Genomic DNA, 16360 nt, shown 5'->3' on the forward strand with positions numbered 1-16360 from the left:
ACTGTTCTTAACCTGAAGCACCACTTTAGCTAATGGGGCCTTCCGCTGCTGCCGCCGTGCCACCGCCGCGTGATTTCTGTTCTCATCCTGATGCAAAGTTCTTAACCTGAGGTACTATTTCTGGGTTAGCGGAGTCTGTAACCTGAAACGTATGTAACCCAAGGTACCACTGTAGGTTGAAACTACTCCCATTGTGCCACCATACTCAGCTCCTGTTGGAGTTACTGCATTCTCGGGATTCCCAATTGTATAGACCTTTCCAAGTGTCCCTATTTTCCAGCGACAGTCCCGGATTTACAGAACCCGCCCCGGTTTCTGGTTCGATCCTGGAATGTCCTGCTTTCCCTTAGGCCGTCCCTATTTTCATTGGAGAACTGTTGGAGGGTATGCAGTTTCACACTCTCCTCCTCTTTTCCAGTCCCGGATCTTGAAGGGAGCAAAACTGCAGGCCCAGCACCAGCACCTGCCACTCTAGGGCAGTGGTTGAGACCCAGGCAGTGGCAGGGCCCACCTGCGCTGATGTCTTGCGGTTTGACAGCCAGCCAGTGATGGGTGTTGCCTGGGGAGATTTCTGGGGGCCACACAGAGAGGCCTGGAGGGGCACATTTGGCCAATGCACCCGAGGTGTCCCATCCCTGCTTTTGCAGGAGTTTGAACCTGAGAAAACACCTATATTGAAAACACGTGATCTCTCCGTACTTCCTCAGGTGCTAACTTTTGGGTTCTGTGGAACTTCTAGGGAGTTTTATTTTTATTTTTACCGCTGTAGAGCAGGAGCAGGGAAACATTTTTTTCCAGCCCAAGGGCAGTCTTCCCTTCTGAGCAACCTTCATGCAGTAGGCTGGTTTCTACACACACTGACACACCCTTGTATATCCTCCAACCAGGCAAGGAAGGGGCATCATCAGAGTTCAAGGACACATTCCAACCAGGCAAAAATACTAGGGGTGCTAAGCAGGGCCTGTGAGGGGAGCAGAGGCGAATTTAGGGGAGCACAACTGATTCAGTTGCACTGGGGGCAGGTCTGCAGAATCGCCACAGGGAGCGCCACAGCTATGATTTAGAATGGAGCTTGAGAAGGCAAAGGGACTGAATTTTGGGATTGCACAGGGTGCCACTGAACTTTGAGATCCCAGAGTCTGCCACTGAGGAGAGTGATTTGAGGAGGGTGTATGCAACCTGTAGAATAATTCCATCGGCCGGGTAGGAAAGGCCTGAAGGTCCACATTTGATCCCTGGACTTGAGGTTCCCCACCTATGTAGTAGAGCAGGGATGTCCAACCAGTCGACCGCGATTGACAGGTCGATCCCTGGGTGACAGTGGTTGATCACGGGCTCATTTTCCTCCGTGGGGGGAAAAAGAGTACCCAGGCCCGCCCCCTCACTTTGTCCTTTAATCTCGCACGATTGCAAAAACGGAAGACGGAGTTATGGCGTGCCCCCCCCAAACCAGCAGAAGTATGGCAGTCCCCCAAAAAATAAGCTCAGCAACTTTTGCTTTCCCCCCCCCAAAAGCCAACCTAAAAAAATCTCAACAACTTTGGCTTGCCCGCCCCTCCTCCCTACTTTTTCCAGAAGTAGATCGCAATCTCTTGGGAGTTGGACGTCAATGTTGTAGAGCTTTTAAAATGTGATTGCCTACCCGCAGCCTGAATTGATAAAGCCCACTCTGCTGACTCCATACCCTCCAACATTTCTTTGATGAAAATTAGGACGCCCAATTCCATAATAAAAAAATAATGATGATGATTTTACTGTTTGTACCCTACCCATCTGACTGGGTTTCTTCAGCCACTCTGGGTGGCTTCCAACATATATGAAAACTAAATGAAACATTAAACATTGAAAGCTTCCCTTCAGATGGCTTGGATAACTCCATAGCCGCCAACATTTCTCTGATGAAAATAGGGACGTCCTAAGGACATTCTGGGATCAAACCAGAAACTGGGATGGCTTTTAGAAATCCGGGACTGTCCCTGGAAAATAGGGACACTTGGAGGGTCTGCAGCTCAGGTCTCTTACCCCTGATCCAGCTGCGCTGGTAGCAGCACTTGGCACCCCCAGGCAACTGCCTGGTTCCGAAAGTCTGGTGCGACCCACTGGCACTGATTCCTGCCTTAAACCCCCTCCCCCTGCTCACCCAACAGGAGGCAGCTACAAGGAGCCATTTAAATTTCCCACAATACCCTGGAGTTACACTCAGCTTGGCTCTGTGGGGCATTGTGGGAAAATTAAAACCAGTGCCGTCCAGTGCCACACCACAAGGTCTGATTAGTGGGAGGCTCACAGGCAGGCATGGGAGAAGACCCCCCCAAAGGACACTGTGCTGAGGAGCCCCTCAAATCTGGAGCAGGCCTTGGTGTGCCGACTCAAAGGCCTGGTGGAGCAGGCGATTGCCGCTCGCTAACCTGCATCCAGGCCCCACAACCATTTCCCAGTCCCTGCAGCTCTAAATGGTTACTGGACTCTGTCTGTAGCTCCCCAGCCTACGCTTCTTAAATCTCATACATATTACCGCTGTCTCAGTTTACAGGCCTCTTGTCAGCCCATAAATAAAAAGAACTGACAAGAGGTGGCAAACTTCCCAGGTAGATTAAAAGTCTGATGTAGACTCAAGATTTCTTAAGTCCTCTCTGGGCACGTCTTAAACTGAAAACTTAAAAGCTGACTAAAGTAGTCCATTCTTAGAACCTGGCAAGGGTAAACCCCCACAGGGAGGAAAAATGAGAATTTGAAAACAGCAGGTGGGGAGAGGATTAAGCACCTTCTCTCATTCTCCCTCACCTTAGAATTCATAGAAATTTCAGCCGTCCCTGGGTGGACTCAAACCAGCAACCTTCTGGTTAACAGCCAGGCACACTTACCCATTGCGCCACGAGACTTCCATGCTACCACTTTCCTGATATCAGTTTCTTAAGGGTTACTGGCCTATAGTTAACACACTTTTGTGTGTAACATGTAGTTTACCCTTGATCCTAATTGATATACCAATCTTTTTTTTTATTTAAAAAAACACATTTATGCATTTTATATATCTTAATACATCAGTTATACAATTGTCATCATTCATCTTACACTCTTTGACTTCCACACACATCCCTCCGTGAGGTCTTATTTTGTCCTTGTTAAGCTGCATCTCCTTAATTACCACCCCTCTTCTACTTGTTTTAACTGCTGCTCATATATCTAACCCCACTTAGAAGCTTATCTGATTGTTATATTTCTTTAAATATTCACCAAACTATTCCCAGTCATCTTGATTTCTTATCTTTGCAGTCAACATTGCTAGCTCTGCATATTCTATTAGCTTAATCTGCCAGTCTATTTTCGCGGGACTATTTTTGTCCTCCCACCTTTTGACATAAATTATTCTAGCTGCTGTTATTGCAAAGAGGAAAAGACTAAGTACTTTCTTGGGTATTTCCCCCTGTACTATACTCATTAAGAACATCTCTGGTTTCTTGGAACCCTAAACATCTTTTTTAGTTCTGAGTATATCATCTCCCAATACTCTTTGGCTTTCTTGCAACTCCACCACATGTGTATAAATTTCCTTTCAGTCTCTTCACATTTCCAAGATAAATTGGTGATACACCCATCTTCTATGACTTAGTGTAACCTCCACACACACACACACACACACACACAGCATGTAAACTACCTCTACAATTCTGGCACCGGGATGACAGGCTTCTTTGCTCTCTCTCATGCCCATTGACCCTCTTTCACCAACAATGGTTGGTGCCCATGCAGTCTATAGGCCTGAATGCAGGGAGACGAACAGTAGGTGGAGCCAGACCCAACGGCAGGCAGAGGCACCCCCTAGACTGGTTGTAAGGAAAGAGGCAGCTGACTGGGGACAGACTGAGGTTGGTGGGTCAGGGCTGCATTTGCCCTAATGGACTGACCTCTACTGTCATTCACCCTCTCCTGGCTCCATAAACAGCAACATAAAAGAAAAAGTGCTAAGGTGAACAAGTACAAATGAAGCTTGTCACTTTGCTGGAGCCTTCCTGCTCTCCTGCCCGAAACCCTTTTGTTTCACCCCAAAACTAATATCATTACTGTAGAGTCAGCTCACATCCCCTACTCTAGTTTCCAAGCCATATGTTCCTCAACTCTCCTCCTTACTGTCCTGATATGCCCCAAATTCTGATCCATGTCCCCACTTGCCTCTGAAGGAGGAGGAGGAGGAGTTTGGATTTGATATCCCACTTTATCACTACCCTAAGGAGTCTCAAAGCGGCTAACATTCTCCTTTCCCCTCCTCCCCCACAACAAACACTCTGTGAAGTGTGTGGGGTTGAGAGACTTCAGAGAAGTGTGACCAGCCCAAGGTCACCCAGCAGCTGCATGTGGAGGAGCGGGGAAGCAAACCTGGTTCACCAGATTACGAGACTACCGCTCTTAACCACTACACCACAATTCTGACCTCCTCCCCCACAACCCCAGCCATTCCCAGGAGTGGCAATTCTGCCCTCCTTTGTGACCCACATGCCACGGGGAACATCTCAGTGTTCTGATGGGGTTTTTTTTATGTGCACGGCTGGCTCCCTTCGTCTGTTCCATCCCTCAGGCTCCTGCCTATGACCCTCAATCTCAAACCACTGTCCTCCACAGTTCAACCTGCGCTCTGCCCCACCCTTCCCCCTCGCCCTGGATCCTTCCATTTGGTTCTCCCTCCCCAGCGGACCCAGTTATTCCGAGCCTGTGTGCCGCAGATGCTCCGATTCGCACTGCGCTGTGTTTCCTTCTGTCGGCATATGTCCTTGAGCTCAGAAGGCAGGCAGTGCATCCGAAACTGGGCTGGCTTTGAATCTGGAAACGGGAGCGCTTGATCCGGAGCTCTTGGCCGAGGAGGGTCTGCTCGCCCGTGCAGAAGCTCGCCCCTCCTTCTTCCCACCACGGGGCTCGCGCAATTCCTGCTTAGGGTTCTTGGTGCCAGGTGGCTGGATAGGCCCAGAACCCCCTGGGGCAGTGGTCTTTGCCTGCAGCTGGACAGAGAAGATGGGTCATGCCAGGATGCCAGCGGCCACGTGAACCAGTTGGGCAGCACCATGGGGACAGATGTGACTGGGTGAGTGGCGTGGGTGTTAGACCGGCCAGGATGGGCAGTGTGTAACGGGAGTGCTTTGGTGGCAGGGAAATAATCAGCGCGCATCTCCCCCCCTTCCCTGTTGTGACCCATTTCGCTTCACCTGTGTCCTGACCTGCTTCTGTAACGGGAATAAAATTTGAAGTGGGAGACTTGTTTGCTAGGGCAGGACAAGGTTCACCCACCAATGGGGGAGATAAATCTCTTGACTCCGAAGAACTAAGAAGCATAAGTCATGAGAAGGCAGGTGCAATCGTTGCGGGGAAGTGTGTGTTGAAGGAGAAGGCTGTTAGTTTTTGAGAGTTTGCACACTGTGCCTTGCAAAGAGCTGTGCATTGTTACTTCACCGCTGTGCGTGCCAAGTTCCTGAACGTTGTGTGCCCATGTAGGAGAGAAAGACTGAGAGCTTATGCACACTTGACGTTTTGTCCCATTTATCCTGCCCAGGGGGCAGAATAGTTTTAGTTTTATACTGCGGCAGCAGTTGCTCCCACCTTCTGTATTGTGTCAGAAATAGGCAGTTAGTTTCCCCTTCATGCTGACCTCTTGTGAATCACCTTTAGCCACTGCTTAACGGTAGGCTCTGAATTTATGAGGGCAAACCTGCAGCTGAAATACCGCAGAGAGGAAAGCAGCCTTGGCTGGGTGGGCAGGATGAGAGAGATTAAGAGAAGTAACATGTCCAGAGGAGGAAGGGTTAAGCGCGCACGCACACACACACACACACCCCGCACCCTGCTTCTCTTCTCAAAATGGGCCTCTCCCAAAGCTGTTTTTCATTTCTTTATTCTTTTCTTTCTTTCCTTCCTTTTATTTCTTTTTAAATACTCTTATGCCTTTATTGCATGCATCTGCAAGTTACATGCAGTTTGCCCCCATCTGATGAGCCAAACATCACCACAGGTAATGTGTCACTCTAGTTCAGTGTGTGTGTCACCTTATCGAGATCGTTTAAACATTACTGACCTTGTGGCAGTGTGCCTTTTGCATACATATCAATATCATGTCCCTGTACATACCAGCAGCCTGAAAAATAGCATCTCCTCCCTCCCCCAATCAACTTTTGTGGCTATAGGAATGTGTGCATTTCTTTTTAAAAATATATCACAAGAAGCATCGAAAAGTATCTAATTTGTCTGATCTACCGCACAGCTACTTGAGTGAACTTCTGCCAATTGGGGGTGGGACATGTGGGGCTGCTTTCAATGACATATATTGAGGGTCTTGGTGGCTCAAAGCCTTTGCATTGAAGTTTAGCCTTGCTTAGTGATAAATACCTGCCATTCCATTTGTCAAAGACTTTTATGCACTCCAGAGGAAGATATCCTTTCCCTTGTTCTGTTATGTTCTCTGGGGACCCCACCCCCAAAGCAGCTATCTGTGTAGCCTACCATGCAAAGACCTTGTTGTGTAGCCTTGCAAATATATCTGTGCAAGTTATTATCTTGTTTGTAGGCGCCTGTGTTAGACATTTGTGACCTTTATAAAAAGAACCACTTTTTGTAAAAGGAACACCTTCGCGGAAATTTCCTAGAGGAAATTCTTTAAGGTGAGCAGGACGAGTGCTCTTCACAAGCCTGCCTGCTTGTATGTGTGAGTGTGCAAATGCAAATATGACTAGCCATACATGAAGAATACTAGCTTATTTTACATGTCTGTGAGAGAAAGATGGTGGGCGGGTGGGGCGATGGTGCTGTTCTGCAACTTGAAGGATGCTACAGAGAGAGTTGCATGATGGTTGGGAAGATAAAAGCACAACCTTACCTGCAAAGGTTAATTTATAAGCTCCTCTGAATTCAGCACAGCAAACTCCCAAGTAAACTTTCACAGGGCACCAACGCTGTGTGCTAAGAAGTAACGCTCACTCACCAAAATTGTATTCACTGCCATGTTATGCTGCTATAAAGTCTCTGTGTGTGGTCCTATGCACATTTTTGCTTGGAGGCAAATCCCATAGAAATCACTGGTACTTGTAGCTTTCTCCTGAGCACGCGTCCTCTGAAGTAAGGGTGAATTCAGGTGCACCCTATGATGTATATGCAGGAACTATGTGGAATGTAATGTGTAAAGGGATTTGGGACTGTGATGGGCTCTGGTGTTCCTGAATGAAAAAGCAGCTGTCGAAACCTTGCTCGCTGAAAACATGGCGGCAATGGAGCCATTCATGCATTTGGGGTCACCCTGTCCCACTCATTGCTGATTTTCTATCCAAGGCTCCCTTCTTCCCTGAATACCGAGGGGGAGCTGCAGCTGGTACTGGTGCCACTGCTTAAGGGAGAGTTGCCTAGCCCAAAATGCAGCTATGGCACCAGGAGCAGGGGACTAAGATAAAGATTCCCTTCTCCAAACAGCTGCCCCAATTCCAAAGGCAAATCCATTCCCTCCTGTGGCTGTTCCTATAGGGACCCGTCATCCAGTGCTAAAAAGTCTTCCTGCTGGGAGTGAGGAAACCTATTTATACAGGGATCCTAGAGCCTTTTGACAGGAGGACTCAAGTGAGAGAGGGGGTCATAAGGGAGCTCTTTCCAGAGAGATGGAGCCAGCTGTTCAGAAAGTGAGCCATTGCCTAGACCTAAAATGCAGTTTTGTCACAGAGTGGAAAGGCAACTGTAGCTGGCTTGGCCTTGGTGGCTTCTATTTCCTCAGGGTATCCTCTCATACGGAACAAGCCCTGCTGGTTTTGACTAAGGAAAGGACATTCAGTCTAGCATCCTGTTTCCCATAATAGCCAGCCAGATGCCTCTGGAAAACCCACAAGCAGAACATGCTTATTGCCGCCACCCCCAGTGGATAGAGGCTTCTTCCTTTAACTACCGTAGCCAATAGCCACGGAAAGTCTCATCCTCCGTAACTTTGTCTAACCCCCTTTTATGGCCATCTAAGATAGCGGCCCTCGCTACTTCTTGTGGCATGGAGTAACAAAAAACACGAATGAGGTGTTGGGGTGAAGAAGGGCCCTTTGGGTCGTCTGTCCTGTCTCCTCTGTTGTCATAGGGTGCTGCTTTCCAACTGATCAGGTAGAGCGCAAAACAGTCTTAATTGAGGAAGGATTTGTCTTGGGGGGGTGTGCGTTTGTGGTGGGAGGGGGAAGACCATGAGCATCATGTCTCTTGCAGTCTTTACTTTCTCAAAAGAGAGGTGCCCGAACTCATGCTTTTCTCGTGTGTGTGTGTGTGTGTCGGGTGCACGTGCGCTCTGCTTGCGGCTACTCGGCGCCAGGCGCTCTGCACATGCTCAGAGGCGCGGGGCTCCCTCTCACCGCTACCCACGACCGACCGAGAGGTTGAGCCAGCTGGGCCAGCCAGCCTGCCAACCATCCGGCCGGCCTGCCCGCTTCCTGCAGTGCCGCGGCATCGCCGGGTGCTCCTGTGCGCAAGGGGTTAAGCAAGCGTGCCGGCTGGTCGGCGTGCGCTCTCCCGCTCGCTCCGGCGGCGGCGTTGGACTCGGCTCCTGCTGCCAATGAACAAGGCCGGCAGGCCGGCCTGCCCGCCAGCCCCCCGCTCTTCTTCTCCTCCTGCTCCGTCGTCGTCCTTTCCTTGCTTCCTTCCTTCCTTCCCGCGGTGCCATGATGTGAGTATGGTGCAGCCCTCCCGCCGCTGCTGCTGCTGCCGCTACTGCCGCTATTGCGCCCCCCGCCCGCCTCCCCATCCCACCGCGCGCCCCTAGAATGTGGCTGGGCCCCACGGCGGCGGCAGCGGCGGCTGGGGGCCTGGGATCAACGGCGGCGGCGGCGGAGCCATGGCCCGCTACGACGGCGGCGGCGGCGGGAGCCAGCAGCAGCAGCCGGCCCTCTCGTCCAGCTGGCCGGCCCTGGGGCCCCGGCGCCGGAGCGTCTGGTACATCTACAGGTACGGTCGGAAGAGGAGCAGGAGGAAGCGGAGCAGCCATCGGCAGGCACGGCCGTGGGGCCCTGGCCCGTGCGGCGGCAGCGGCGGCGGCCTCCCAGCCCAGCGGAGCCGGCCCCCATTCATGCCTCGCGGGCCCCCTTCCCCGGCGCCCCATTCATCCCTTCGCCTCGCGCCCGCCCTCCGCAGCCCATTCACGCCCGCGCACCCGCCCGCCATTCATGCAGCCATTCAGTCAGTCATCCAGCGCCGCTGCCGGCTCCCCGCTCGCGCCCTCCGCGCACAACGCCTCCCCCGCTCCATGCATCCGGCCATTCAGCCTGCGCGCGCCCGCCCGGATTGATGGATGGATGGATGCGAGTGGGAGCCACGGGGGGACGATGCTGACGGTGTGTGATGGGTTGAAGGTGCTTGCCAGAGAGATTAGGTATGTGAGCGCGCGCGCGCGCGCGGCAGCGAGGGAGAGTCCGGGGGGGGGGGCAGAGATTAGCATGCCTCTTACGGAGAGAGGTGTGTGTGCCTGTTTTTGAGAGGATTGCGCGTGTGTGCGCGCGCAGTGTGCGTCAGTGAGGGCTTGTGTGTGCGTCTGCATGCATCTCTACATACGGGTCGGGGTGTGCTGTGTGTATGGTTAGGTATTCGTCTACACGGTTTGTGTGCCTCTGTATGGCTGCACAGAGAGCATCTGGGAATGATTTGTATAAGGTATGCATGGTAGTGCCTCTGTGTGCATGAAGATTCTTGAGGGTGGGAAACGACATGGGTGTAGACTCTCCGTGTACACTGCGAAGTGGCTGTGGGTGCTTATGTGTCTGTGAAGTTTGAATGTGTGTGTATGTGTGTGCACATCTGCATGGGCGCCATCCGCTGCATACAGCTTCACTATTGATTAATGCTGCCGTCATAACTGTATTGTGCCCTGAGATTACGGTGGCTGAGGAGTTCTGGGAAGCAAAGTATTGTATGTGTGCATGTGCCTCTCTATGATGTATATGTGTTAATGTCTGGTCTATGCATATGCGCAGAGCTGTGTGCTGGTAAGCAACACACATGCATTCTGGATTATGGTTTGTTCTGTTCTTCATAGTAAAAGCCTGACCCTGTGGAACATGATGTGCTATATCCTCTACACATACTAAACAACACCCCTTCCAAGCATGTGCTTTGGTTATGTACACGTGTAGTGATAGACCTTTGTGACAGTCTGTTGCATGCAGACAGTTTTACATATAGGTTTTTTCATCAGTATAGTATGTTTTAAATGTGATCCTCCTCTCCCTACCCCCCAGTTCACCTATAACATCCATATGAAAATTTGTGCAGTTGCACGTTGTGGTCTGTAGATCCAAATGTATATATTTGGTGCATGAACATAAGCTTAACTTACTGTGTGCATACAGATTACTGTATACAGAGTCTGCATTGACTTGTGAACATTTGAGCATAACATGCATGCTTCAACGCATGCTGTCACATTTATCTTATCGGCGTGTTAACCCTTGAATACGTACAACACTCCCTGCATATATTATATCTAATGGAATAAGCCATGCACTTTTTAATTGGAAGATTGAGCTTCCAAATCCCTTTACAGTTACACTGCAGTGTTGAAAACTGCAGCTGTGTGCAGCTAGGTTTAGTTGTATCTTGGATTGGGCCTGTGAGGATAAGGAACAAAAGGGAGATCTTTCCAAGGCCTTGTTTTGCCATGGGTTTCTGCAGAGAACTCATATATGTGTTAAATATATGTTAATGTTATGATACGATGGTCTCATCAAAGGAAAACTGTTCTGTCACTTGCAGTTTGCTACCTAAGGGTGCTGGGTCTGGGTGTCCAAAATGCTGGGGGGAGAGAGGTTTTTGCTTCTGTAAGGCACTGTTGCGATAAGTGCCCTCGCTTCAGAAGATGGGACTTGGAGCAAGAAATGTGAGCCGCTTCCCTGTTCTTGTTTCTTTCCACTGGTTGGGTCCATGTGGATCGCTAGAATCTCACGGGTTCTAACCTCGAGAGGCTTGGCCTTGAACTAAGATGCTTGATAGTCCTTTCTCCCATGCTTCTCTCCCAGGGATATTCTGTGCAGGATTACGTTTCCCTAATGTAGAGGATCTGTGTGAAGATGGGGACCAGGAGATGGTGTGGGAGTTTTTTTTTTTTTGCTTGTGCCACTTATACTTGGTGGTACATGGAAGCCCAAAGTGTCAGTCTAGCACATGACGAAGGTGCATTGTTTTGGTTATTGGGTGGCATTTGAGATGCAGTAAATAAATATACTTTAGAAGTATTTGGGGTGCTGAGCATCGCTGTGTTTCAGGTGGGGATTAGATTTATACAAGGTGTGAGGATGTTATCACCATGCATGTACGGGCTCAGGAATTCACTCGTGAGCATGGTGAGCTGTGCTCTATGTGAGATGGTGTCTGTTCACTTGGCACCGCTTTCCCAAGTCTGCTCTGTATCCAGGAAATCTCCTTCTGTCGGCAGCGTTGCTATCTGTGGGTGTGGCAGCACCGCACATTTCTGTTCACTGCGTGTCGCTTGTATGTGTTCGCCTGCCAGTCAAAAATGTGCTTAAAAAGAGCACATCTCTTACACACATACCTCTTAACTGTGTCCAATATGGACTGTGCGTGTTTCTCTTTCTAATGCTTTGTGCGCATTGAATAGCACCTGTGGTGCGGTAAGGGTATGCTTTCTACAGACTCAGGTAAATATGGGATAGGTTAGCGACCCACCAGATCAAGCTGCTCACCAGCCACGTGTATCGTGTGGCCTGCTAGATGCTTTGATGGCCTTCCTGTCCTGGCAGGCAACAAAAAGAGGTTTAGTAAGTCCTTGGTGGCACATGACCTGTGGGCTAAGTTTGGCTCAGTGGACCTGTTGTAGAGACTGCTGTGGGTGCATGTTGTAAGGCCTGTAACTGGGATCCATGATGAGGGAAGTAACATATGGAAACTTGGAGGAATGCTGTCAGGGCAGCTGGAGTGGCAGTGCTTGTGGTTATTGACTAGAATTGTAGGATTGCCAAAGAGGGAGCTCCTTCTGCTGTCTGTTTCCCTGTCAGATTGCTGTCAGCAGTGAACTCTGGATTCTTTGAGGGGTGGGGGGGTTGATAGTAACAGCACAGTGAAGCTTGCAGAGTATTTTTGTCATATCCAGTGAACTGGATTTATGGCGGTGTGCCATTCTAACCCCACAATGCTGTGTCTGTCAGCAGCAGGCACTGCATTTTCAGTTTTGCAGTACTGTGAAGTGGTTATATTTGCAGTGCCTGAAGCCTGTGCAGTACTTGTGGTTTTTGTATTTGCAGCTAGAATAAATGGCTGCCTGCACTGTGGCACTCTTTCTGCAGTACTGGATAGGGTGGCTGAACAGTGGGCTTTATATTTGCAGTACTGCTCCAGACTTGCAGTAGGCTCTGGATTTGAATGTGCCATGTGCACTGGGACTATGCAGCTTGTTCTGCATAACCTATGCCAGTCTGATGCAGTGCCAGTGAGCATACATGGTATATTTTGTGTTGCAGAAGTGTTGCCCTGTGCAGTAAGCTCTATTTTCTCTGTGTTGCTTGTAACAAAGGTTGTGCAGTAGACACTGTATTTGGAGTATATGTCTGTGCAGTGTTTTCTGTACCTAGACATGCTGCTTTCCTGTATGCTAGATTTGCACTGCTACAGCACCATGCAGTGTATATTTGCAATGCAAAGATTGTGCTTTGCTTTTTATAAATTTGCTGGCAAAGCTGTAGATAGCAAACACTGTGCACTGCATTCCAAGGGGGTAATGTGTATATTCTGTGCACTGACATCTATATTTGAATTGAGCGTGTGCTGCTTGTATCAGATGTTGTGCAGTGTCTTCTAGGTTTCCAGAACCTAAGCCCTGTAGACCAGGGAGGCTATGCACTTGCATTTGCAGTGCTAGGGCCTCCTACAGCAGGAACAAGTTCAATGCTATTTCCCTTTGCATTGACCCTGTATGCCCTTTCAGACAATGTGCTGCCTCCTCTAGTGAGTTCCATTGTTAGTGTGCAGTAGGTGCCATATTTGCAGTATCAGAACTTTGTCCAGCAATGGAAAGGGGAAGGAAGAGAGATCTGGAGCCAGCAAGTTCTGCAAACCAGGTGCACCATGGATTTCCTGCATGAGTGATGCTGTGTTAGCAGTGCGGGGCAGTGTATTACGCTCTAGTTATTCTTTGTACATTGGAAGAGTGTCTGAGTCGGGAATTCCCATTGGAATGTGGCTGCCTCCTAACCTGTCCTGTTGTCTCTTTCCTTTGCAGTGACTACATCATTAAAGAGAAGACAGTGCTGCTGCAGAAGAAGGACAACGAAGGATTTGGCTTTGTGCTAAGAGGGGCCAAGGGTGAGAGGGGGAGTTAGCATCACTCTTGGACACTAGGGCCACCTCTAGCTATTGGCTGGCTGTTGAAGGAGCCCAGGTCTGCACTGCCCGCCCACCCGCCCACCTCCATTGCTTTCCCCTGCTTCAGAGCACATGAGCAAACTCAAAATCAGTTAATGAAGATTAGTGACTGCTTAACTGGCTGTGGTCATTCTTATAGTAGGTTGAGGAAATGGTGGGCATAGGGAGAGTTGATAGGAGGCCGATAGCCTGGGAAGATGGGAGTTGCAGTCCTGCAACATCTGAACGACCAAAGTTCTCCTACTCGGCCTAAGAGAAACAGTGCTACTACCCATAGTGGAAAATTTGGTTTTCCAGGAGAGAAAGCTAGGCTGGCTCTGGATATTTGGCTTACCTTAAGCTAGAGAGCCAGGGTGTAAGCTGTGCTAAAAAATGACAAGTGCTGTGGCTGACCTTCACCTTGCAGGGATGACCTTGACGTAGAAACCTGCCCCCTAGCCCCAGATGCGTATGGCAGGGGCTGGTCATGGCCTTGAGGGGGAGAATGGTGCTTTGCACACACACAGAAACAGTGTTTGAAATTAGCCAGGCGCTAGGCGCATTTTGCAGGGACGCAGGTGGCTCTGTGGGTTAAAGCCTCAGCACCTAGGGCTTGCCGATCGAAAGGTCGGCGGTTCGAATCCCCGCGGCGGGATGCGCTCCCGTTGTTCGGTCCCAGCACCTGCCAACCTAGCAGTTCGAAAGCACTCTCGGGTGCAAGTAGATAAATAGGGACCGCTTACTAGCGGGAAGGTAAACGGCGTTTCCGTGTGCGGCTCTGGCTCGCCAGAGCAGCGATGTCACGCTGGCCACGTGACCCGGAAGTGTCTTCGTACAGCGCTGGCCCCCGGCCTCTTAAGGGAGATGGGCGCACAACCCTAGAGTCTGTCAAGATTGGCCCGTATGGGCAGGGGTACCTTTACCTTTACCTTTAGGCGCATTTTGCACCTGGCTTTCAAACACTTGTGACCAAGTGAAGATGTGTGGGGACCAGGATGGTGCCTGACATCTCCACCATCTGGAGGTGCATGCCTGGGGATTATTGAATCTGGATCGTTTGCATACGCTAATACCCCATCCTGTAGAATTCTATCCGTTATATTTTATCTGCACAATTAGAATGAATTTATGGAACCAAAATGCTTTTTCTGTGCAGCCTGAGCATGAGCACTCACCATTAAGGAAAGAGGTTTGAATAGGCCAAAATATATGTGGATCAAGTGGCTTTTCTTCTTTTAAGTTCCCAAAGCTAGCTCAAGGTTGTCATCTGAACTAGCCAGATGTTTAGCTAAGAATCAATCATAGCCAGTCCATCATTTGAAAAGTAAGACTTTGGATCCATCTTGCCCCAAAATGGCAACTAGGCATTCTGGTTTGGCGATTGTAACCTTGGTTTAAGCTGCCATTTGACGCCTAGCTTATATATCTGAGTTTCTGACACTGCTCAGAAACGCCGACTCTGTTAAACACTTCCCAAGCTCCACCGCTCGCTCCTGACTTTGGAAAACAAGGGTCTTCAGATCTGGGATCTGAAACAAATGGTGGTTTGTTTTCACAGAGAGCAGGTGTCACAGAAATGCCAAGCAAAGCCATGATCCCCTGTGTTGCCCTCTTGCTGCCACCCCACTCGCTTGCTCACCCCAGCCTGGCAGGTGCTTATGTAGCTCCAGGGGCGTCACTTAACACACCTCTCTCTTTACAGCGCAGACCCCAATTGAAGAGTTCACACCCACCCCTGCTTTCCCTGCGCTGCAGTACCTGGAGTCAGTGGATGAAGGGGGTGTGGCCTGGCAGGCTGGTCTCCGCATGGGGGACTTCCTCATTGAGGTAAGGGTTTGGCAGACTTGCCTCTCTGCTGCTCTCGGGACTTTTCACAAACTCTTATGCTACACTGGTGTTGCACGGGAAGGGTGCATATGGGCGCACGAGTGCTTCCTTGGGTATCCGCACTGGGCTCGCACATTTAAAAGCAAGTCCGCGCCATTGCGTGGCCTGTGTTGTTGTTTTTCTAATTGCCAGTTTCCAAAGCTTCCTTATGTTTTCCAGGGTTTCCCCTCACTGAACATACAGGTTTGTAGCTTTGATGGCCCGTTCTATTTCTGTTTTAAAAATAAATAGGCGTTTCACGAAGAAACTAGGCTGAATGGCACATAATGCTGCAAATATTTGGCTTTTGTTATGACTTTGCACGCATGTTATACGTACCACCGCCACAATCCTCTGATTCAGTCTTAAGGAACACCAGAAGCGCTCTGTTGGGTCAGACCCAAGTTCCATTTTCCCACAGTGACCAGCGAGATCCCGCTGGGATGTCCACAAGCGGGGCGTGAGGGCAGCAGTATTTCCCTGTTCTTGCTCCCCAGTGACTGGTATTCAGTGGCATTTTTGCCCCCAGAGATGGAAAATAACAGACCGTAGCTGCCGTGAGCCTCCCCAGCCCCCCTTAAAGTAATGGCTAGCTCACTCCTACTTGTGTGTTTCATTCTAGCAATGAAGTCCTTTCCTGAATCGACTGCTAATCAGTTCCCTTGGGTGATCCTGAGTTCCTGTGTTATATGAAAGGGAGAAGGAATTCTCTCTCTTTTATCAGTTGCATCCAGGTTTAGGCTGCAGCGACGGCCCCGCTAACTTGGGAGTTAATTCAGTGGGATGCCGACAACGTAAACAACCTCTGAGTAGATTAGGATTGCAGCCTTAATCCTACTTCCAAGTTGACATGTTGGAATCAGTGGGGCTTAAGTTTGTCTACTCTGTGCTAAGTGCGACTAAACCTGGACCCCACCCTGTTTGTATGTTAAATTTGCATCCCACCTTTCTGCCAAGTGGTGCTCAAGGTGACTAACAATGCCGATATGGCATTTTGTTATATTTTATTATAACGGCAATGAAATGCAAAGTTAAGAGGAAAAGCATTGTAACAAGGCAAGTGAAATATCAATGAAATCAATTTTTAAAAAGACCAGTAAGCTTCTACATAATTACAGCTCTGCTTATAGGAAGGCCTAAGTTAAAATGA

The 16360-nt window shown here is 49.6% G+C and overlaps 1 protein-coding gene across 7 annotated transcripts in view; it reads left to right on the forward strand.

Moving 5' to 3' along the window:
• The window catches only part of SHANK1 (SH3 and multiple ankyrin repeat domains 1), a 103989-nt gene that overhangs the window by 69323 nt on the left and 18306 nt on the right, over positions 1-16360 (forward strand). For all 7 annotated transcript variants that reach the window (XR_014504121.1, XR_014504122.1, XM_083408089.1 and 4 more), the window contains 2 exons: positions 13223-13305; positions 15047-15171. Coding sequence is in view for 5 of the 7 variants with exons in the window: in XM_083408089.1 (XP_083264215.1) it covers positions 13223-13305; positions 15047-15171 (208 nt within the window). In the remaining 2 variants the exon portion in view is untranslated. The remainder of the gene's footprint in view (positions 1-13222; positions 13306-15046; positions 15172-16360) is intronic.

The sequence above is a fragment of the Podarcis tiliguerta genome (genome assembly GCF_965153285.1).
Source record: "Podarcis tiliguerta genome assembly, chromosome: 13".
Classification (NCBI taxonomy): domain Eukaryota; kingdom Metazoa; phylum Chordata; class Lepidosauria; order Squamata; family Lacertidae; genus Podarcis; species Podarcis tiliguerta.